This window comes from Tetrao urogallus, assembly GCF_951394365.1.
Source record: "Tetrao urogallus genome assembly, chromosome: 1".
Lineage (NCBI taxonomy): Eukaryota > Metazoa > Chordata > Aves > Galliformes > Phasianidae > Tetrao > Tetrao urogallus.
In genome coordinates this window covers 187,841,188-187,863,479 of record NC_136813.1, presented here as the reverse complement: position 1 = coordinate 187,863,479, position 22,292 = coordinate 187,841,188, and the positions used below count along the sequence as shown (strand labels likewise).

Genomic DNA, 22,292 nt, shown 5'->3' with positions numbered 1-22,292 from the left:
TTCACTGAAGGACAGTTTGATTTTCTTCTGTTTGTTTTTGTCAGTATATGAGCTATCAAGTCTGGGTTGTGTTTTCTTTTTGAATTGACAGTGTCTTTTTAAAAAGACAGCCTGCTCTGTTATGCCATGTTTCTGTAAGTAACGGGTTAAGTTGAAGTGAATAAATTCCATCTTTGAATACTGACAACTCTGTTTTACTTCTTACCATGATTTCTCATGGCACGGTGAAGAGTGGTCAAGGATAACAAGATACCAAAGCAAAATACGGTATCAGTACTCAGTGCTGAAGCACAGTGAACTGCCTCGTGCACATGCTGTACACCATTGTCGAACAAGTTTTGCTTGCTGAACAAGTTTTGCTTGCTATTTAAAAAATAGTAATATTTTTAAATAATATTGTAAAAACAAAACAAAACAAAAAAGTGTTTTTGAAATTATAATTTATTTTATGTCAGAAGAAATAAGGTTGCTGGTGAAATTCTTTTTCCCTCTTTTCTTCCACCACCACCAACAAAATTTTTTTCTTTTTGAAAAACATTTTTTATAAGCCATTTAAATCTTGCTCTGGGCAAATACTGCAGCCTTTTACTTCAGGCTGACAGAGGGCAGCGGCCTGGTTCTTCTGTTGTGAGAGGTGGGTCTTCAGTGACTGCTGCTGAATGTACTCCATGAATGCAGTGTGTGCTTCTAGCTCCAATCTTGAAACCACAGACATCCCACCATATACACACTTAGGTTCCATTAAGCAAGGGAATATTTAAGTGAGTTACTTTATACATGTTTTTAACAGAAATGTTTGTTTTCTTGTGCTCCCACTGTGTGGGAGGGCCACGTGTCTGATTGCATCATAGGTCACATTAATGGCTCATTCCCAGCATATGCCTATAAAAGAAAAACTGAACTGAGAATAAATAAAAAATAACACATTTATTGCTATGGGGCATGCTTAAACCAATAGCACGGATAACATGTATCTCAGACATAGGCTATAAGAAAAATATTCAAAAGCACCTTTCCTGTACCTTTCTTTTCAACCTCAATTTGTATAAAGCCACTTTAATCTCAACCCAGCAACTTCAGTTTGAACTTATTAAAAATAATTATTTTACGGAGCTTTTTCCAGGAGATAGAGCTTTCTCAGGAGTATTCGTATTTTTAAAAAGGGCAAGCTCTTTAGTTCTTAGCTTCTTTCTCTCTCTGACTTCCATGATTTCCAAGTCAAAACGTTTGCTTTTTCTTACCCTTTCTGTTCCCATTGCCACCAACTTCCTGCCCTTTTAGTATAAATCTGCGAGGCTCCAACCTGAGCTCAGCTGGTTGTGTTTCCCTAAATTCCTGCAACGGAGAATTAAACCAACAAACCCATGTAGGTGTTTGAGGCAGCAGGGGGCTCTTTGTGCAGATTTTGGAGTATTGTCAGAGAGTAATACATTGCGAACCTGCTTTCCTAACCCTAATTTTACTGAAAGACACTTGAGTAAATTGAAGAAAGAGCCTGCAGCTTAACTTCTTTTGTAGTAGAGGTATCGAGTGAACACATTGCAAGATAGGATGCTCTAAAGAGCTCCATTTCAGCTCTATTCCTTTGATGATCCACTTTTCTTCCTTCGGAGTTGCAAAGTGAAATGCTTTCTGACCATCACCTTCAGTAAGTACTATGGAAAAACAGATTAAACGTAGCACTGGTAATAGCCATTTTCAGACTTTTTTATTTGTTTGTTTTCCTAAAGGTCCAGAAGGGGCAAACCTCTTTATTTACCACCTCCCCCAGGAATTTGGAGACCAGGACATTCTGCAGATGTTCATGCCTTTTGGAAATGTTATCTCTGCTAAAGTCTTCATTGACAAACAGACCAATCTGAGCAAGTGCTTTGGTATGTCAAATTTAATAAATTAAATAGTAAGAACTACATGCACTGCATTGAAAAGGGGTCAGGAAAGAAAATTAACAGCAGTGTGAGAAATGTCATACTGGAATCTCATTCCCAAAATAATGGACTCTTAATCCTCAAGTGAGTGGAAGGATGCACAGGCAAACTAGTTCTAACTAAAAATTGGATGTGAAAAAACAATAATAATCTTCCAGTCTGACATCTCGCATAAATGTGTCAAGTACATGAAACTAATTACACCCTATGTGGGGGAATGTCATTTAGTATACTATTAAGCTGCCTTATTATGGATAACTAATTATTCTCTATTGTATAGCTGAGCCACTTAAGAATGCTCTATGTTTAACCCATTACTTCTACATTACAGGAATTTCTTTCTTCTGAATTAAGTACAAGATTGTGCAATTAGTGCTTGAATGGCTTGCACATGTAGTTCAGAACACGTTACTGGTAGTTGGTGTCTAGATATGCAGCTATAACTGCTTTGGGCAGGTGCCAATGCATTATGAAGGGCAGTATATGCCTTTACCTTAGGGCAGGGATGAAGGCAGCACCGACTGATCAGTGTCAAGTTTCCTAAGGAATGCTCTGAGCTAGCAGAAAGCTAGATTGCAGTGGAGGAAAAGATGATGTTTTGGTTGTTATAAAACAAATTCTAGGGTTAGTCAGGTGGGCAGATGTTCTTTGAATGACATAGGTGCACCAGTTTAGTGACTTGATAGAGTGGAAAACAGAATGTTAGCTAGTGGTAATTAGTTAGACTGCAGTCTAATAACTGTGATTCCAATGCAAGGCATGAAGAGAGCATGGGAGGAGGACAGAATCGCTGAAAGAAAAATGTGTGAAGGTTTGACCCAAAATACTGGAGTTTCCAGAAAAATGACAGCTCTTTCCCAGAGCATAGAAAAACAACTGTATATATGATAAATTAGTCATGACAGTCCCTTTATTTTCAAAAACTCCTTTGTATTGGCGCTGTTACTCTTTGCACAGCACCATTCCTTAATTTTCAGGCTTCCCTGTTAACCATAATATGTGTTTCTTAGCTTGCCTATCATTACATTTTTATATCTATGTTCTGTTAAAATGTGTCTGTCAAAGGTTTTGTCTACACAAGGGCCATTCAGGAGCAGCTGTTGGTCTTTAAACCATTTTGGAAGGAGATGAATTTATCTAAACACACAATACCCAAACAAGAGCAGCAGTTATCGCACTACTCAGAAATACCTACTGCACTAGAATTCACGTCATAGCACAATCTGAGTGTTTTTCACCTAAAGACAAATCCTTAGTACACCTGGAAAGTAATTCACTTTAGAGAAAGGGTGCAACATTCTTTCTGCATTTTCCCATATATTTTTTGGTCCCTGCTTATGCTTTACAAGAAATTGTTTGTATTTAGGCTAATATAGTCCAGTGTATTTCTGCAGTGGGTTAAAACAGTCCCTGAGGCTATAGCAAATTTGAAAAGTGGAATTGAAAATGACTCCCTATTGATCTGGAACCAGTTCAGTTAGTATGTTGGGGTGACAAAATCATTGTTGAGGTCTCCACGAATCTTGATGAAATGTCAAATCAAGCTGTGTTAATCGAAACGCAGCAATTGTGATCACTAATGAAAAAATGTAGATTAGTCTGAACAGGCAGCTCAATTCATCAACTTGCTTCCCATACTAGGTTTTTGTGAGTTTCTTTTTACTGTTTGATTACCTACCTACACATTCATCTGCATTTATGGGACACAATTACCTTACTTAGAACGATGAGCTGAGGCAATCTTGTTTGAGGGAAAACAGAGGGGTCAACACCCAATGGATGGAGCAGTCCTCTGTCTTTTAGGCATTAGTCAAGTTTCACTAACATTGCAATTCCTCATTCTTCCTTCCCCAGATATTCTGCCACTAGCAAGAGAGTTCTGCTTTAAAAGCAAAAAGTACTATGCTGGCAGAGGAAGTTGAGATGCTCAGATTCAGTAGGTGACTACCCATGTGATGCTCCTAATCACAGGCCAGAATTAATCCTGCGAGCTTAGCATACTGTATCCATTGGCCCAGTTTTACTAAGCAAGAATCACCTCATCTCTTTGTCGTCTCAACCCCATATTTGTATTTCAAAAGCATTTTTTTTCCTCTCTCTTTATACCCTCACCCAAAAACTGGCACAATAGTGCATCTGAATTACCCGTTTCTGACTCGTAATGGCCATTGCTCCTAGTGCAGTTTGGGCTTGATTCTTTTTTGTTCGGCTGGTATGGTTGGGGACTTTTTGGAAGTCAAATTACAGAGAACAGAGTGAGCACTACAATGGTGAAAAGATTGCCCAAGGCCATCCATTGGTAGAATTGGAAAGAGAAGGTACATTCCAAGTGAATCTTGGAGTAGTGATAATAAGCTTTTATGTAACACTGCCTCACAAAATGAAAAATTACTTTTCTTTGCAGAAAATGAGCTTTGGTATTATTTGCTTTCTTGTCCAGCTCAAATGGATGCTCAAGAGATTAAATAGTGATGAGGATGACAGGACAGTCCCTCTACCCCTGAAAGTACTCTTCCGTGAACTCTCATGAGCTCTAGCTGATTCTGCAGACAAAAGGTTTCACTCTCCAGCCTTCTCATTTTTCATAAATCTTACAATAACAGAAATGAGAAAATGTAAAAGGCAGGGGAGAAGGGATCCGGTGACATCCATGTGTAAATTCAGTCTGCCACACAGCAAAATCGCTACTCAAATGATTAAAAATATTTATCCTGGTTACAAAGGTACCAAGAGATTTAAAACAAAAATCAGGATCATCGTGACATATGCTTTGAAAATTGATAAGGAACATAATCCCCATGTAACCTGCAATTTAAGTTTCAGACCAAAACAAACAAAAAAAATGATTAACGGTTGCAATCAGAAACAGATAAATAAAGGAAGAGAATGCCAGACTCCTCCACAAGCTTTAGAAGTGAAGGTTGATGATAAGGGACAAGATGAAAGTGTAACAGGCTAATGTAGATATAGCATTCTATGTACAGAGACAAATTGTGAATCAGAATAACAATTGAATGATAAAGGCTGATTCCACTGGTGCAGCACAGAGGATGTATATTTGAATTTGTGGCTGTGTCAAGGAAACTATTAAACAGACATTGAATGAAGTGCCTTATTACATCCCTCTGGAAGGTAAGGATAGCCTGAGATTATTGTTCTTCTGTCAAAAGAGGAGCGTCTCATTTCATGGCATAAACAGTGGGAAGAAAAGCCACCTCTGGGTGTACTCACTTTATTCCCAATTCATAGATGCCACCTGATGACTAGTTTAGATCAGTTGCTTAACTTTCAGGTCACTAAGACTAGCTAAGATAAAAAGGAACTAAGATAATGAGAATTTTGTAGCTAAAGACCATTCTGATTGCTCTTAAGAGAACATGAAGGTCAGGAAGGCTGTAGAGGAAACTGCTGAAGTGTCAAGGAAGGTAAGAGCAGCTACACTTTGGTTATGGAATATCTGCCTGGAAAGTGCTACAGCTGCCTTTCAACTCATGATAGCTATGTCTTCTGTTCCTAAGGAAATTCTAGTGCTTGAGGTCTGTGAGCTGATGGAATTAGACAAAAGAGTGCAGTGCTAAGACAGTGATTAGAGTCATGTGGATAGATAAGATCTCCTAGAAGATTTTCTAGAAGAAAAGAAGAAAGTGATTAAGCTCTTAAGGATAAGGCAGTAATATTAAGAGGAAATGATCAAGGGAAGAAAATGAGGAAGTGACATGTTACTAGAACCAAGGAAGGTAACAGGGAACATTTATTATCTCATAAGAAGTTGATGACTAATCAACCACATGAAGCAATTGTGTTGGCTTTGGCCAGGAGAGGGTTTACAGAGATTTAAGTGATAAGTTTTTTTTTAGTGGAATAAGCAGATGTGAATCTGGATTATCAGAGAAGAATCGTAAGTAAATAGTTTGGTGAAGGTGATTTAAGGTGAACTAGAGGGAAGGTCTGTGAAGGAGGGAGGGCAGACAGGGACCAAATCACTTGTTTAGTGGGGTTCTTTTCTTTACAATGAGGGAAGCGTATCACTCTGACACTGAAGAAGAAAGAGGGCAGCAGTGCGAGTTAACTAAGAGCCATAAAAGAGCAGGTTAAAATGATGGTAAAAGGTTTTAAATCAGAAAAGGATGCAGGCACTAAGCATAAATGAAGAAAGCTGATAGAAGAGAGCAGCTGAGAAGTATTGAAAACAAAGTGTATGGGAGGCAGCTTTAACAGACTGAAGGGATGTATATTAAGGCAAATTCGAGTGGAAAGAAGAGGGAGCATTGCAAAGTGTATGCACAATAGTGGGCTGGAATGCAGTAGTAATTAGCCAGAGCAGAGACGGAGCAGCAGTTAGGCGAGCCTTGCAATTACAAGTGGGAGGCCCAGATATGAAAATGAATTTTGGGCTTCCTGAATCAGGGAGATTTGAGTCCATTATGAACAGAGCTTTTTGAGTCTCGCAGGGAAAAAAAAGCTGAGCCAGGCCAGCCATTCTGAATTACCTGAGCAAGCATTATCCCCCCTAGTTAGTGCTAGCAACTGAGCAGCAGAAGATCTGAAGTTCTCATCAAGCCCTGCCATCGTCTTTATGATGTTGCTTAATTTCGATCCTTGCATGCCCCTTTTGGGACCAAGAGGCTGAATTAATAAACATTTAATGTACCTTGAGGTCTTGAACTGGAAGGAGCTGCAAAAATACAAAATATTAATATTGCAACTGTCCCAGGCTGGGCCCAAGGAGATGGTTGTTTAATACCACCCAGGACCAGTGCTCATGAGCTTACATTCAGAGGTGCAAATGCACACAGGCATCCAAGTTTGGGTTTTGTTTTTGTAACCAGGTATTCTGTTTCAGCTTCACATCAGCAGATTGGGCTAATAGACCAGGATGTATGTAGATATCATAGTGAAAAGTGTTACAGTGATAAATATCTACAGTCTCTAAGGTAGGTATATTGAAAAAAAAAAACAGTTTGGGAAACTGCATTGCACCAAAACTGGACGACCACATCCCAAGTAGAAAACAAATACTGTAAAGGTAAAGGAGAAGGAAAAGAGAAAGGTAGTGGGATATAAACTGTGACCAACTAAATAAAGAGAGATAAATGTGTCGAACAAATAGCAATAATAAAATCCTAACAAAAGCCTTCTGAAATTTGTTCTAACCTACAGTTCGCTTTCTCTCCCGCCTCCGTTCTGTGTCTCATAGGTTTTGTTAGCTATGACAATCCAGTCTCTGCACAAGCTGCTATCCAGGCTATGAACGGCTTTCAGATTGGCATGAAACGCTTGAAGGTTCAGCTGAAACGCTCCAAAAATGACAGCAAACCTTACTGATCTTAACCCCAGATGCTTACTGCTCTTATTTTAGCTTTCTTAGGGTAAGTCCCATGAGCAAACCTGTCCTCTGCAGGGGGGTTAAGAGAGAACATATAGCCAACCTTCACCAAGAGACAGTTATTTTTACAGTTAACCACTTCCATTTCCCCACTTGTCCTTATTACACTTGGCTCACATTTCCTCGCCAAGTAATTAGTGAGTTGTGTTACTGTATTTTGTTTTGCAGCATAATTTATCTCCTTTTTCAAAAACAAACGTCTTGAAATTCAAAGCAACACACACACACTCTCTCTCAAAAAATGTGCAATTTAACTCTGTGAACCCTGGTGCCATTAGCACACAATAAAAGTTGTTTTCTATGGATGGATCCTATTTTACCAGGGTGGCACCAGCAGTTTATAGGTTAAAGAAAATGGCCTCCTGCCAGTTGAAGCACTTATTTTGCAACAAAAAATTTGAAACAAGTCTTTCCACTACATCAACTTGTTTTTTGAGAAGATTTGATTTTTTTTTTTCTCAGTTCAAAACAATGTGTTGTTATATATTAGTCTGATTTTACACTGGTCTTTATATTTCACTTTTTTTTTAAGTTCTTGGTTTTTTTTGGAAAGGATTAATGTAAAAAAGATTTAGAGATCTGTTTCTAAAGCTACAGGGTTTAAAATAAAAAAAAAATAAAATAAAATGAGTGACAATACTTGATGTTTCTTGAGAGATAAATTTAATAATAATAAAAAAGAAAGCCACAGGCCTGTAAATTTTATTTGTAAAAAGCATTTCTATTTTTATACAAAATTTTTACTGCCTCAGAAATAATGGAAGTTATTTATTGCCTATTGTTAACTTATTGGATACCTAAAGAGCAGCTCTCTATGCTAGCTAGATCCTTTGAAGTAGTCTCTAGAGTAATTGTGCCAAGAATGGGCGCTTTTTCATTGTTGAACCCTACACCCTTTACAGTTCATGCTTTTATCCTCTTGTTTGTATTTGTCTGGTTATTTTGTTTGTAGTTTCCATTACCTAGTTTAAAGTTCAGTCGTCTGGCCCTTTTTTTCCCTCCCCTTACCTTTATGTTACGTTTGTAGAAGCTGGTTCTTTCCTCTCCTTTCTCCCCAAAGACGAATCCATTCTCTCTGACTCCTCTCAGATGGATTCTTTTGGGGTTCCATTGTGCTGTTGTTGACAAGTATTGTAAGTTAATGCAAATTGTGTGAACAGCTCATAGACTCTACTGATAAAAGATTTGCATTAGTTTTCTCGTGCACCCATAAAAGTGATTTTGTTTGTGCTGCATAGATTCTGTGTAACTTTTTTCCTCTTCCTTGTTTTTTCCCTAGACATCTCCATGCCCGTTAGCCCATCGTTTGCCTAGCATGTCCCTGTGGCGTCTCAAAAAAAAAAAAGTTTCATCGTCCCGTCATTGTTTCTGATGTCTTTCTGACCTCACATCATATTTGGTTCTCCTACTGACCTTTGATCTAGTTTGACCTTTGAAATTTGCATGTGACCTCATCTAGCTATGAATTCTGGGAAGTCAATGTGAAAAAACATTGCTGCATTCATGCAAGACTGAAATTTATTATTAGATAAATTAATGATAGGATTTAAAGACAACCTGTGGCAAAATGTTTTTTCTTTCTTTCTTTCTTTTTTTTTTTTTTTTTTTTTCTTTTTCTTTTTCTTTTTCCTCTGGGTTTTGTTTTCTTTTGTTTTTGTTTTTTGTTTTTGTTTTCATTTCGTAAAAAAATAAAATAAAATAAAAAAACAGACTTGAAAGTATTATACAGGGATTGGCATTCTGCCTGGTCACTGGTGACAATAGCAATATGTGTCCAGAGGCACAGAATGTTGGTTTCTAACAGACTACTTCCAAAACAGTTTGAGAAATAAAACTGTCTGATTTTAAGTCTCTAGAGGTCTGTAATAGTTTTTACATTTTTCAGGCAGTGTAAAGTTTTTTGATAAGGCCATTTTAGGTGGCTCACTTTCTCATTAAAGTATATATATAGAACCACTTTTTGTAGATTAGTATAAGAAAATATTTACCCTGTTTTAGGGCAAATGCTACCTACTTGTGTCACCTTTTGCTGAACTGACTCACAGTTAGACAATCCATGGTTTAATGCACATGAAATTACCTATATTTTATACTGTTTCAATGTACAGAAGAAAGGTTACTGTAAAATGTGTTACGTTGGTGCTTCTGTGAATTAAGTTGTGGTTTCATCATGAGTCTTATGGTCTTAAGTGTTCTATGTTTATAAAAGATGAGTTTAAAATTGGTTTACTTGAAGGAGAACAAAAACGAGATTCAAAAAAAAAACAAAAAAAAAAAAAACAAAAAAAAAAAGTTGTTTGCTTAAAAAAAAAAAGAATTTCATGTGAAAAAAAAAATTAAAAAGTATTCCAGAATAAGTTTGTGTTGGCTTGTGACGCATTGATGTCATTTTTTTATTGTGAACAATTTAGATGTGTTTGTGTTCAGCAAAATGTGATCGGTTTTTCTTTTAAAGAAAAAAAAAAATCAGTGAAACTATAGTGCCAAATTCCAAAGGTACTTTCTTCCTAGAGCTTCAGTGTGTTTCTTGTGTGAAGTAATTTGATAACATGGGTATTTTATTATGTGTTTTGTATAAATCCCTAATATTTAAAGAAAAAAGAGGTTAAAAAGTTTGTTAACTTGCTATCCTGTGGTCTTGTTGCCTGAAATTGTTATTGTTTGTTATTTCTCTTTGATGTTTTTTGTAAAACATTGTATAAGTGCCCATGTTTCACTTTTTTAACCACTCTGCACACATCAATGCTGTGAAAGCAAACCTCACAATGTATTTTCTTCATATTGTATGGAAACCTCTAAGGTGAGAAAGTTTTGAACTTTTAACCCTTTCCACCCAGAGCTGTCTTGAGTGTTAATACCTTTTATACATTCACCATTTTGCTGTTTATTTTTATATATATATATATATCTATAAATATATATATACTTAGTTTTTTGTGGTTTATTTAATACATGGTTGAAATCAGAACAATGCACAGGGCAGATCTGAAGGACAAAATTATTTTACTGCTGTCTAAATTTCTTCTGTATCTATAACTAAAATTATTTAAAACGATAATTAACTTGTGGTTTTCCTTTTTAGATTTTGGGGATTTTGTCTTTTCTTAAAGAGCTTTTAATATGCTGCTGGAATATGCTATTCAGTATTAATAAAGTAAAAGAAAAATAAAACAATTCTTTAATTATCTATTGTGTGAACCGCTCCCAGAAAGGAGTGGTAAATCCACCATTTGAAAACCTTGAGGAGAAAAAAAATAATAATAATATTTTTGTAATTTAAATAAATGAACTTTTGCTTAAATCAGATGCACTAGATCTTCCTGGGTGAAAATTCAGCGTGCACTGCAGTTAAACTACTTTTTATGGATAAAGTTTACATACACTGTAATGTTTGATGGTACCTGCCATTACCTGTAACGGCGATGTATCGGCTTGCTCCTGCAGACACTCGTATAGAGAGGAGTAACTTTACTCGTCCAGTAGTCCGTGGGAATACAGTTGTGACTGATGTGGGTGTTTGCTGGAGGAAGCTGTGTGTAAGGAACCAGAAAAGAGATGCTGGTTGCCCTTTCACGGCCTTGTAAGTCTCATAAGATTGCATTTCTACCGCACGAGTAGTGACCAACAACCAAATTCGGTTCTTTGCTACCGGTATAGCGAATTTGTTGCCAATCCAATGTGTGTGAACAGCAGCACCTGCTACTGATGATAAAGTGCCATGCCTTCTTCCTAGCTCTATCTGATTATATTCAATGCCATCTCAATTTAAAAACAAAGCCCTATATGAACAATATCAGCTGGTGCACTCTTGTCTCTCATCCCCAACTTAAATGCTTCTTTATGTAGAGCCCTGGGATGGAAAGGACTAGCCTCTAGTGATGCAAAAAAGTTTCCTTCTTATAGCACATGCACTTATAAATAAATGATCTATACTTTTCTCACATGTTTTTACTACTGCTGGGGCCTTCCTACACCCTTTGAGGGCTATTTTGTACTACTTGCAGCAATTTTGCATATTCAAAGTATCATCTCACATACGTTATATTATATATATGTTCATATATATATAATATGAGATCATCATTTGGATTGTTTAGACTGTTTCACTAATTCTTCCTCATTGTACCCATCGTATAAATTTCCAAAGCTTTGTTAGATGCCCCAGTGTGTCCTGCAGGTTTACCGGTCCGCTGAGAGCGGTGACATCTCTGGTCCTCGGGCAGTGTAACTCGGCATTGGCTGCAGACCCAGGCAGGTGCCCCAAATTATGCTACGTGAGATATTGGCTTAGCAGTGGGAGAGGAAGGACGGTTCGGTATTTCCAGACAAGTGAGATGGGTCCATATTGAAATATTTATTTTTATTTTATTTTTTTAAAAAAATCAGGAACAAAAATGAGAGCCCAAACATACACCTCCTTGGAGACAAATTATCTACCAGTTCTCTTAGAAAATATTGAATGGAAAAAGCTGCAAGGGTGCAAGGGCCTAATAAGAGAGGAAGAAAAACAAAGGAAATTGCTTTACAAAATTCTAATCAGAAGACTAGACTAGTTGCTTTTTTTCAAACAAATTAGCTAATTGCAATGAAATGGCAGTCCTCAAAGGAGTAACAAGTTCATCTTTCTTTCACCATAGGGGTTACAGTTCCTTGGCTTGTGCTACTCTGGAATCATTTTACTGTTTCTGTTTTTATTATCTTAAGTGCTAATTAACAAAAGGAAAAAATATCCTGTAGTTTCATTACCTTTTTGGATAATGTCATACAAAAAGAAAAAAAAGAAGAAAAAAAAAAAGAAAAAAAAAAGAAAAAACTATGTATTTGTGTTTTTTTTGTGCTGTGAGAATTGTTGTTTGTAGATTAATAATACTATCATTTTGTTTAGAATTACAAACTAGTTTTTAAGTATTGTCTGAGAAAAGCCAAAGTTAATGCAATCTAGTGGAAACTGTAAGACCATTTGAGTATTGTTTCTGTTTTATTGATGCATTTGAATTTTGTTGTTTGATGGAATTTGAGCCAAAAAAAAAAAAAAGAAAAAAAAGAAAAAGAAAAAGAAAAAAAAAGCAAGCTTTCCTATTTCTACAACCTGATTGTACTTAACGCATTTTGTACCAGTGGAACTTTTTATACTGGAGATTAAAAAACAAATGGAAATTTTTGTGGCTTACTCTCGTGGGCCCCCTCGATCATGACTGATTTTCAAGTTTGATTTCTGGACGGTAGAAAGAGAGTTGGTTTTGTTTAGAGAATTAAAAACTTTGGCTTGGTTTCTTTTTTTCCCTTTGCTTATATCTAGTGTTTAGAATTTTGTCTTAACAAAAGCGGTAAGTTTCACTTTTTATTCTGTATTGTGCAGTTACACAATAAGGTAATTAGAATTAGGAGTACTCGGTCACTTTGCGTGGATAAATGTATTAGTTAAAGCGTTAGGGGTTTGCTTTTTTGCTGTTTAGATCAGAGTTTTTTCTGATTCTTCTGTCCTCATTGTGAACATAACCGTGTAGTTGAAACAGTCAGACTTATTTTTGTAACGTATGTTATTGTGTGATGCAGTTTTTTGCTTCTGTCTCCAATATTAAACCATTTTCCTAATACTTGTCTCTCTACTTTGTGTCTCGTATTGTTGGTGGTCATTATGTGTTGGTAATACATCTACACACCTCACGTGTTTCACGTTCCTGTTTTTTTATTTTTTTTTTTCCTCTATTTGTTGGTTGTGTACAAAAGATACAGTCGATTCCACCTAAGTGAATATCTGATTGGGGGGCAAAAGAGGATTTGTACATTTTAGCCATGTTACGGTTTCTTTGATTTTCTTCTCTCTCTCCCTCCCCCTAGTCATGCCTTATCACTTGGATAATCTGAGCAGGAAGCATCTTAAATGAGTTTCCTGCAAAGTCATACGGAAGATAGCTTTTGTGAGCCTTCTAACTGTAAAAGCTTATGCACACAAACACACAGAGAAATCAGAAGCCATGTGAAAAGCTTTTTGCCAACGTGCCAGTCAGTCTGCAAAATGCGGATTATGGAGATCAATTCTTCCTAGTCGCTCAGAAAAAATACTGTGCCGCCGCTTCGCAGAAGCGTATGAAACATTCAAGAAAAGGAGAATGTAGCCTTGGGATTTCTTCCGAACTGCACAGTAATCTGATGGCATATGGTGTTAGTCAAACTCCTTAGCAACTAATCACATCTTAACTAGGGCTGTGAGAGCCTGCAGAAGCCTACCAGGTGAACAAGCTTGTTACGTGCAGTTACACATATCATAATTTAAAAAATAAAATTCAAGTGAGCACAGAGAGACTCTGAAAGCCAGTGGGAGAAAAATAAACAAAACAAAACAAAACTCTGGGAAAAAAAATTCTCCTGTTGTTCAAACGGGTGATGTTTTTGCTGTGGGCTTACAGAGCAGCTCATTCTCAGCACTGGCTAATAGTATTACACAAATCTCAAAAAGGAACAAAAGAAATACCATAGCTCTTTTTTTTTTTTTTTTTTTTTTTTTTGTAAAGTTGGCTTTCAGCTTTTTTATTTTACTTTTTCATTTCTTATAATTTTTTTCCTCACAAGAATCTCTCTGCTCTTCCCCACATCCGTCATGATGAAATAAAAGACACGAAAAATTCTCTGTTGTTCTGGTTTACGAAGTCTCTCTTCTCTCCTCTGTCTGATCACAAACTTTATAATTTGGAGAGGGGAAAAAAAATAAAAATAAAAATATATAAAAAAAACAAAAAAACAAAAAAACCAATAACAAAAACCAAACCCAAGGAGGAGAGAGAAGCACTGGCAAGTGCTCTCTGGAATTCAAGCCATATGCCCACGTCCCTTTCCTCTGTCCCATTTTCTGTGATGCTCAGGAATCGAAGACCACTTAAAAGTGCTCTTATGAGACCCAATGGACTCCTTCCTCGTGTCTCCTGTCCCCTGGTCCCTCTGGCACGCTGGCTCTGGCTCACACACACACAGCCCCAGGCACGGGGCATGGCGCTGGGTGCTCTGCGGTTTGCAGCCATGACCTTGACTGCTGTGTTTGGAAGAGTTTTGGAATTTTTGGGTGGCTCGTGAGTTGGCCTGGTTGATATTGCTAGAACTATTTTTTATTTCTTTTTAAGGTTGGCAGTTGTTTTTTTTAAGAAAACTTTTCCACAGAAGGCATAGAGGTGATGAGTCTGGCATAGAACCTTCTAGGTTGGAAAAGACCTCCGAGATCATCAAGCCCAACCATCAGCCTGACCTACTGAGTCCCATCACCAAGCCATGTTCCTTAGGGCATCCCAAACAAGCTCCAGTGTCATCCTGTAGGTCCTGTTCTCAGGGGTCCAAGTAAACACCTTCCCTGCAGCCCTAGGTTTAATCCAAAACCACAGAGGCCTGTAGAGAGAACCTGATGGTCAAGCTGTGTCCTGAGTCTTTTACACCTCTAGATTTCGTGATCCTGGTTCTGATTAAGTTGATGCCAGTTGATTAAGTTAAGCCTGGACTTGCATGAATGATAAATCAGAGTTGGTCTCTGGGATTTTTGTTGTTGTTGCTGTTGTGGATGTTTTAGTTTTTTTTCCCCAAACTCAATGATTTTAGGGAAGAAATTAGAGGTCTGCAAGGGGCTCTTCTCCCAAAAAACACAACCAAAAAAAAAACTTTTGCCATAGTTGAGTTTCTTTTAAATACTCAGGGCTGGAAGAGACAGGTTTTCTTTTTTTTTTTTTCTTTTTTTCTTTTTTTTTTTTTTTTTTGTAATTTCAACAATGGGGAAAAATGAGTTCCTTAAAGCAATGCAGCTGAACAGTTTGTCCTGCTTAAATGCATGCTTTTAATTTCAATTATGTAAGGCACCTTGCAGCGTTAGCAAAATGTCTCTTTGTTAGCTATATGTGTATCGCCATGGGAAATTACCAAACTGTCACAAGACTTGCTGATTAAAGAATAGCCTGCCAGAGTGTGTGTGCCTTTGCCCAGTGTGACTCTTAGGTATTAGGCTAAGGAAAACAGTTTAACAAAATGTAGTGTGAATCATTCCTGATAAGTGAATAAAGCATTGTGACCAAGCAATCAGATTATTCACTTATCAGGAATCGACTGTACTGAGAGTTTGCCTGATTGTTTCTGTTCCTCATCTCTGTTGTAGTTTCACTACTTTGCTGTGTTCTGTTTTTTCTCTCATGCTCTTAGCAAAATCACTGGGAATATCCCTTCGTGTGATCATGAAACATGCTACTGAGTAACAAAAAAAAAAAAAAAAATTAAAATATAAAAATGATATCTTAAAATCTATGCACTTGCTATCAGGAACACAATACTGGATGTGTCTTATATATATTGAACTATAATAGTATTCGATTTCTTAAATAAAGCTTAAGAAAGGATTCTGTTGTCTGTAAAATTTTATGAGCATTAAATGGAAAAAAAAAATGTTTATAGGGTTGGGCACGTTTTTGTTATATGAAATCTTACTGGGTATGTGGTCTTTAACCATACCCAGGCAAATGTTGTATAATCCGCTTGATATATTTCATTAATAACTGAGACCTTGAAAATTAGTGTGCGGGGAGAAAAAGTCTGACCTTTCAGTGACTTTCAGCAAAAGATACTAAAATGCAGAATTTTCTATCCTTTTCCAAACGTGCTTGCTTTTGCACTAAAATGGTATAAAATAGCTAAAATATGTGAATCAGAAAATGTAACTAAATATTACTATATTTCTTCCACAAACAGTAATATACTTCTTTTTGGTATGTGACTTTTTTTCCTCTTGATTCTGGATAGGTTTAGAATAAAAACTAAACTCGGTATACTCAATCAGAGATTCAGCACTCGAGGTCAAAGCATCTTTTTGCAGAAGACGAGTGACTTACTGTATCCTGTATCTGAGCCTTCTTTTAGGAAAACATTTCCACATCAAAACCCATGAATTAAGTGGGAGGCTAATAGCGAAAATCATTGGGTACACTGAAAAAAATTATTCTTTTATGGCTGTACATTTGCCACAGAATTGTACTTTTTGAACAGTCAGATTTTTGTGGAAATGCCTGGACTGCTTGTATTTAGCAAACTTACAGTAATGTCAGCCTTTGGCAGAAAGATCCAGGAGAGCGGTGGGGGTTGCTTTCTTTTTTTTCTTTTGAACTGCATTACTGCCTCACTTTTCATATGCCATTATATTATCTGGAAAAAAAAAAAAAAAAAAGAAAAGAAAAAAAAAAAGAATATTAAATTGTGGAAATCTACCCGCTGCTTGTATCATTCTCTATTCACACATCTTGAGCCAATGGTATTGACATGGGGTGGCCAGCCTTGCTAGATGAGTGAGCCTAAAATGCTGCTCCCAGAAAAGCCATGGGGAGAGCAGCATGGGGCAGCAGGATGCTCCTGTCCATCTCACCTCTGCACTGAACTCAGATGGGGACCCAGCCCTGCTGACATATTACAGATACTAACTAATAGCAGTGATTAGTTTCTATTCATACTCCCCAATTTTCCTCATTAGCAGACTTTATTTTTCGTCCATTAAAGGAAGGTGGAAAGTTGCAGTCATTTTCGGAATCATTCGCCCCTGTTTATAACCTAATTGTTTTACATGAATGCTAATATTTCTTTCTCACACGTTTATATCTATCAGCTAAATCAGCAGTAATATAAACTCTTCTGGGATGCATTCCTATATCAATTAGCAAGGATTTATGCTCTAAAGCACCATTAACATTAATGAGAGTGTGCTCTTTAGCATAAACAATTGGCAATAGTTCTGGTGGACTAGCATAAACAATTGGCAATAGTTCTGGTGGACTTTATTTCATAAACAAAGAAGCATTTGAATTCCAGCAAGTTGTTTCCTGAAGACAGTCCTTGAGGGAGTGATGTCCCAGCCTCCCAGGCTGCTCTGGGGACATCCAGCAGGACGTGCATCAATTGCAAAAGGAGTAGTTGGTTTGGAGAGCAAGCTAACTTCTGGTACAAGGTTTAGCTGGCCATTTCCCTTCTGAAGACCTGCCTGAGGGCACACCAGATAAAATCTGCAGCATTATCTCATATCCTCCCAGCTGATGGATTTAAGATTTTACTCCTGATTTGCCCACACTGCATGGTGCCACAGGGTGGAGTTCATGGAGGGAGGGATTTGGGAAGGAGGCAGAAGGAAGACTGGAGGTGAAGCCCCACTGAGCCAGTGATGGGTTTCTCAGCTCCCTAAATTAATGTTTCACAGCTCCATGGCTTTTAGTACTTACTTAGTGTGGCACCCATATATAGAATCATTGAATCACTGAAGTGGGGAATAGACCCTTAAAAATCACCAAGTCCAACCACCAACTAACACTACCAAATCTATCCATGTCCCTTAGAGCTACATGTCACCAGGGATGGAGGCTGCACCACTTCCCTGGGCAGCCCATTCCAATGCCTCACCACCGTTTCAATGAAGAAATTCTTTCTGATGTCCAATCTAAACCTCTCCCAATGTTTCCTTTTATCCTGTCATCCATCAGCTGAGAAAAAAGACCAACATCTTCCTCAATGCAGTCTCCTTTAGGGCTCTGTAGAGAGTGGTGAGGTCTCCCCTCAGACTCCTCTCCTCCAGACTGAACAATCCCAATTCCCTTCAGCTGCTCCTCGTATCTTGTCTCACCAAGTCTCACCTTTCACATCTAGGACATTTTCCCCCTCACCTCATGCTTGATCAAGTTAACAAATGCATAATAAAAAGGTTTCAATCTTTATCTGAAGCCACTGAGAGTTGGGGTCAAAGTCCACTGTCTCCCAGAGATGTGTGATCTGTCAGATCCTTCCTCTTGCTTCTGCAAATGTTTTCTCTGTTGGTTCTGCCTCTGCCCACTGCTGTTGCATTAGCAAGTGCTTTTGTATCTACTATTTTCCCCCAAAGGCACTCACAAAGAAGTCTCAAGTTTCTTTTCAATCCTCCTTTACAGAAAAATAATAAATATATCCTGTTCTTGAGGTTTACACATATAACAGTGGCTTTTTGGTCCCTGAATAATTTTTGAGACATTTCTGCAACTTTTGTTTTATTCTTTTCTTCCTTTTGTCCTGACATTCTTTCTAGATTCCAGGTAACTGATCTGGAGGCATTATTTCAACATGAAGTGTAGTGATGCAACATGCAGAAAGTGAAGACTTCACCCCTATTCCTCTGAATTACATTCAGAGATTGCATCAGTCCTTGCAAGAAATAACATTCAAAGCCACAAAATATCATCTTGGAAGAATTACTTTGGGTTGCTTCTTTAGCATGCCTAAATCCCTGTGCTGCAGGACCCTGCATGCATGATTTGCTTGCTTGTTTTTGGATATAAAAGCTTGTTAACAACGATACTAAGAGCACTTTTGTGTAGCTCCTGGTCCTCTTCATTATTTTCCAGTGTTATCAGCAGTTTTAATATTTACTTTCAGGTCATTAGTGAAAACACTCAATAGCATTCAGACCTATTACTGATCCCTGCAGAACCCCTCTAAAAAAAATACTCTCCTATGGTGATTCCTCTCTGACAGCTTCTTTGTTGACATGTCAGACAATCCTTAATCCATTTTATGTGCTTCGTATTGATTGGGTAGAATGTTAATATTTTAATCAGGATCTGCTGTGCCGTCAAACATACCAAAGTCAGAATATATTCCATCTTTGCAATTACTTTTATCAGCCAAAACATACCATCACATCAGAGAATGAAATCAAGTTTGACAACCTTTCCTCCCTAAAAAGTATGATGATTGGCATTAATTGTTTACCTCTTCTTTAATGTCTTGTATTCCTTTATACCCACATTAGTATTTCCTTTATTTTGCCAAAGAGCAACGTCAAACCAGCCTACTATGAGCTGGATTATCCTGTTTGTCTTTTATGAATGTGAGCATCAGAACAGCACGTCCCTTGTTGTCTGGGATGCTGCTGCTGTGCTTAAAGGGTCCTCAAGATTTCGATGAATGAATCAGAGCTTTTTGTTCCATTCCCAGTCCAAGACAGCCAGGGCAACGTGCTTGAAGATATTGTGCCTTTAAGAGCAGCAGTAGCTAAGTAGACTGTTACAAAACTGGTCCAGAAGACATTTTATCCTTCTCTTGAAATGTAGGTATGTGAAAGAAGACAATTCTTTATGTTTTCTCTTTACCTGCATCAAGACTAACAGTTTTCCTATCTGCATAAGCCTAAATTCAATGCTAAGGAGACCATACTGAAAGAAATTCTAGCTCATATAGCCACTAGCACTTGGGGAATACCTGGATGTGGAAATCATAGAAAGCCTGAGCTTATCAATTGACCCAACTCTAGCCCTATTACAGACGTAATAATGATGAAAATGGATCTGCAGCAGTAAGAGAAGGAAGGCAATGTGCTGATTTAAGCTTAAAGGCAGGTAAAGAAGGTATTCTTTCATCCCACAGTGCTACCACATGGGTTCCCAATCATGTCACTTGGGTGTAGACATGAAGGTGCTGAGGAATCAGTGTAGCTGCTCACGAACCTTAACCTCAGTGCAGCATCTCCACCTAACTCTTTAATTGTCTCTGCTGCTTAGGGGTAACTATGTTTGTCTTGAAGACAATTTATCCAACCCTATGGGACATGGCGAAGACAAGGAGGGAGGAGATGTATGGAATTGTTGCTAGTTGCCCATGGGCTGTGAGAGGTGGATAGGAACACTTCTGTTTAGGCAATTCAGTCAAGCCCTGCATGACTACCTAGGCTTTGAAGACAACACACCAATTCAGATGTGTTCCCAATGTGTTTATGATTGCACCAATCACAGAATCATAGAATCAGCCAAGAGTCTTAGCTGCTTTGTCGGGCAATTTTAGAGTTATTCTGATAGCCCTAAAGTAGGCAAGTATGACTCGATTTGTTGGTCACATTGGAGGAATCTAGAGTGGTTTGAGGTGTTCTGGAGCCTCCGAAACATCTATGAGGGGCTCTGAAGTGACGTAGGATAGGACATTCCAAATAATTGGCTAAGGATTCCCAAGGTTAAAATGTTGGATTTGTGAAGTGAATCCCACTTTCACTCCTTTATTCAGTTGCTTAACCCCGACCATGTTGGATACTCCAGGGCAACTCAAATGGCACTGTTGCCTGTGTTTAGAAAACAGAATTGGGCTCTAGGGGTCTCATTTGCAGGTGTCTGAAACTGAAATTCTACTGTTAACAAATGAGTCCCAGGTGATGTCCCACAGGTCCTAAATGGGAAAAGAACCACAATCTGCAGTAAGACTACTTTCCAGGGAATAGATGTATGCAGAATATCCCTATGACAGAACAGTTAGACCCCAAAGAGTTGTACTTACATGATTTATAGTGCACCTCTGGAATTAGCATCATCCCTATTCGACTTCAGGTACTGTTGATCTTCAGAAAACTCTTGCTTGCCTCAGAGGTAACCAAGGTGAGTTGTTTTGCCACCTGGGTGTACCTCTGTACACATGAAGAGGCTGGAGGGGCAGAGGAGTCTGATTCTCTCAGTGAAAAGCCTAAAATTAATTAGCTATGTGTTTTTTATTAAGAATAGTTCTGAGTTAGATTGTGATCTAAGCCTGCGCTCTAGAGGAGGCTGAAGACTGTTGCCATGTCACTTTTGCTACTCCAGCCTTGGTCTCTGAGCCCTGTACAACTGTGCCAAACACTGGAGCATCCTCTTATCTCACAGCAGAGGAGAAACAAACTGGAGCTTCCTGCTAAAAGGAATAATAAAATAAAAAGCAGGAATCTTCACAGCCTCTGTGGGCAATTTTTTACACTGCTTGACTGTTCTTATGGTGACAATGCTTTTTCTGCTATCTAGACTGAATGACTCGTGCTTCAAATTATGTCTCTTGCTTCTCTTCCTCCTGCCATACTCCACTACTGAATGTTGGACTAGATCTCCTTGACAAGCTCCTCACAGATCCTGTGGCTGCTGTTATGTGCCTCTGACCTCTCTCCAGTTTTACCACAGCTTTCCTGAACTGAAGGTACCCAGCAGATGTAATATGTGTCTTGTGGTAGGAGGTAGTCACTTCCTGGCTCTGTTCAAGAAGTCCAAGATACTTTTGGCTTTCATTCCTGCCAGGGCTGCTTGTGATCACTTCAATTTACACCAGGATTGCTGAGTCCTTTTCAGCAGAGTTGGTCCCCAGCCCATCCATCTCCAGCCTGTTTCAGTGCAGTGAGTTCCCCCTTCCCGATTGCAGGTCTCCACATTTGTCCTTCTTGAGTTTCACAGGGTTTCTGCTGACCCTTTCCTTCACCCTTGAGGTCCCTCTGAATGGCAGTCACTGCAATTGGTGTCTCCTCGCACAGTTTGGTGTCTTCACCAAATCTGACAAGAGAGATAGGGATCAGTGAGCAGTAGATGTTTCACTTACCTTGGCTTGCATTTGTCCTTCTGCAGGTGGCTGAACCCAACACAATTTCAGTCTGAGGAGATAGATAGTACATTATGGTATCCCACTCATCATCTTATTTTCATGCCAAATAGGAATAAAGAAAGAGGCAGGAACTTTCCAGAAGGTGCTAAGAAAGATATTCTCCAGCAGATACAAATTTTTGCCCATTCAGCTTATGCACATTATAATTCTAGTTACACAGCAGTCTCAGGATACACCCTGGAGGCCAGGGCTGTTACTTGTGCTCCTATCATGCTCTGAAGCACGTGCTTGGACAACATTTCCACTGGTACAAAGTGCTACTAGTGCTTCTGTATATCCATATCCACCATAGTGACAAAGCCAAAGCAGTGGCTGCAGCAGCTCCAGGATGGCCAAGATCCTTCCACTTGCAGGTGACAGGAATTCACCACCCACTCATTCTTTTCTTAACCAGGTGTCAGTCTGGTGCCAGCAGCCAAATACATTATCTTCCTTTCCACAGGCAGGAGTACATCCTGTGATCCAAGGACCTCACCATAGCTTATTTTGCAGCTTGCCCTTTTCCCCACACCCTCAGCAAACCTCAGATTTCCATCAGCCTTGTGGGTAGGAAAAGGGAAAAA

At 38.4% G+C, this 22,292-nt stretch overlaps 1 protein-coding gene across 13 annotated transcripts in view; it reads left to right on the top strand.

Moving 5' to 3' along the window:
- CELF2 (CUGBP Elav-like family member 2) overlaps positions 1–7,253 on the top strand; it is a gene marked incomplete at both ends in the record, with an annotated part of 367,040 nt that extends 359,787 nt beyond the window's left edge. For all 13 annotated transcript variants that reach the window (XM_079532577.1, XM_079532586.1, XM_079532587.1 and 10 more), the window contains 2 exons: positions 1,731–1,874; positions 7,126–7,253. In XM_079532577.1, the coding sequence (XP_079388703.1) occupies positions 1,731–1,874; positions 7,126–7,253 (272 nt within the window). The remainder of the gene's footprint in view (positions 1–1,730; positions 1,875–7,125) is intronic.
- Between the last annotated feature and the right edge of the window lie 15,039 nt (positions 7,254–22,292).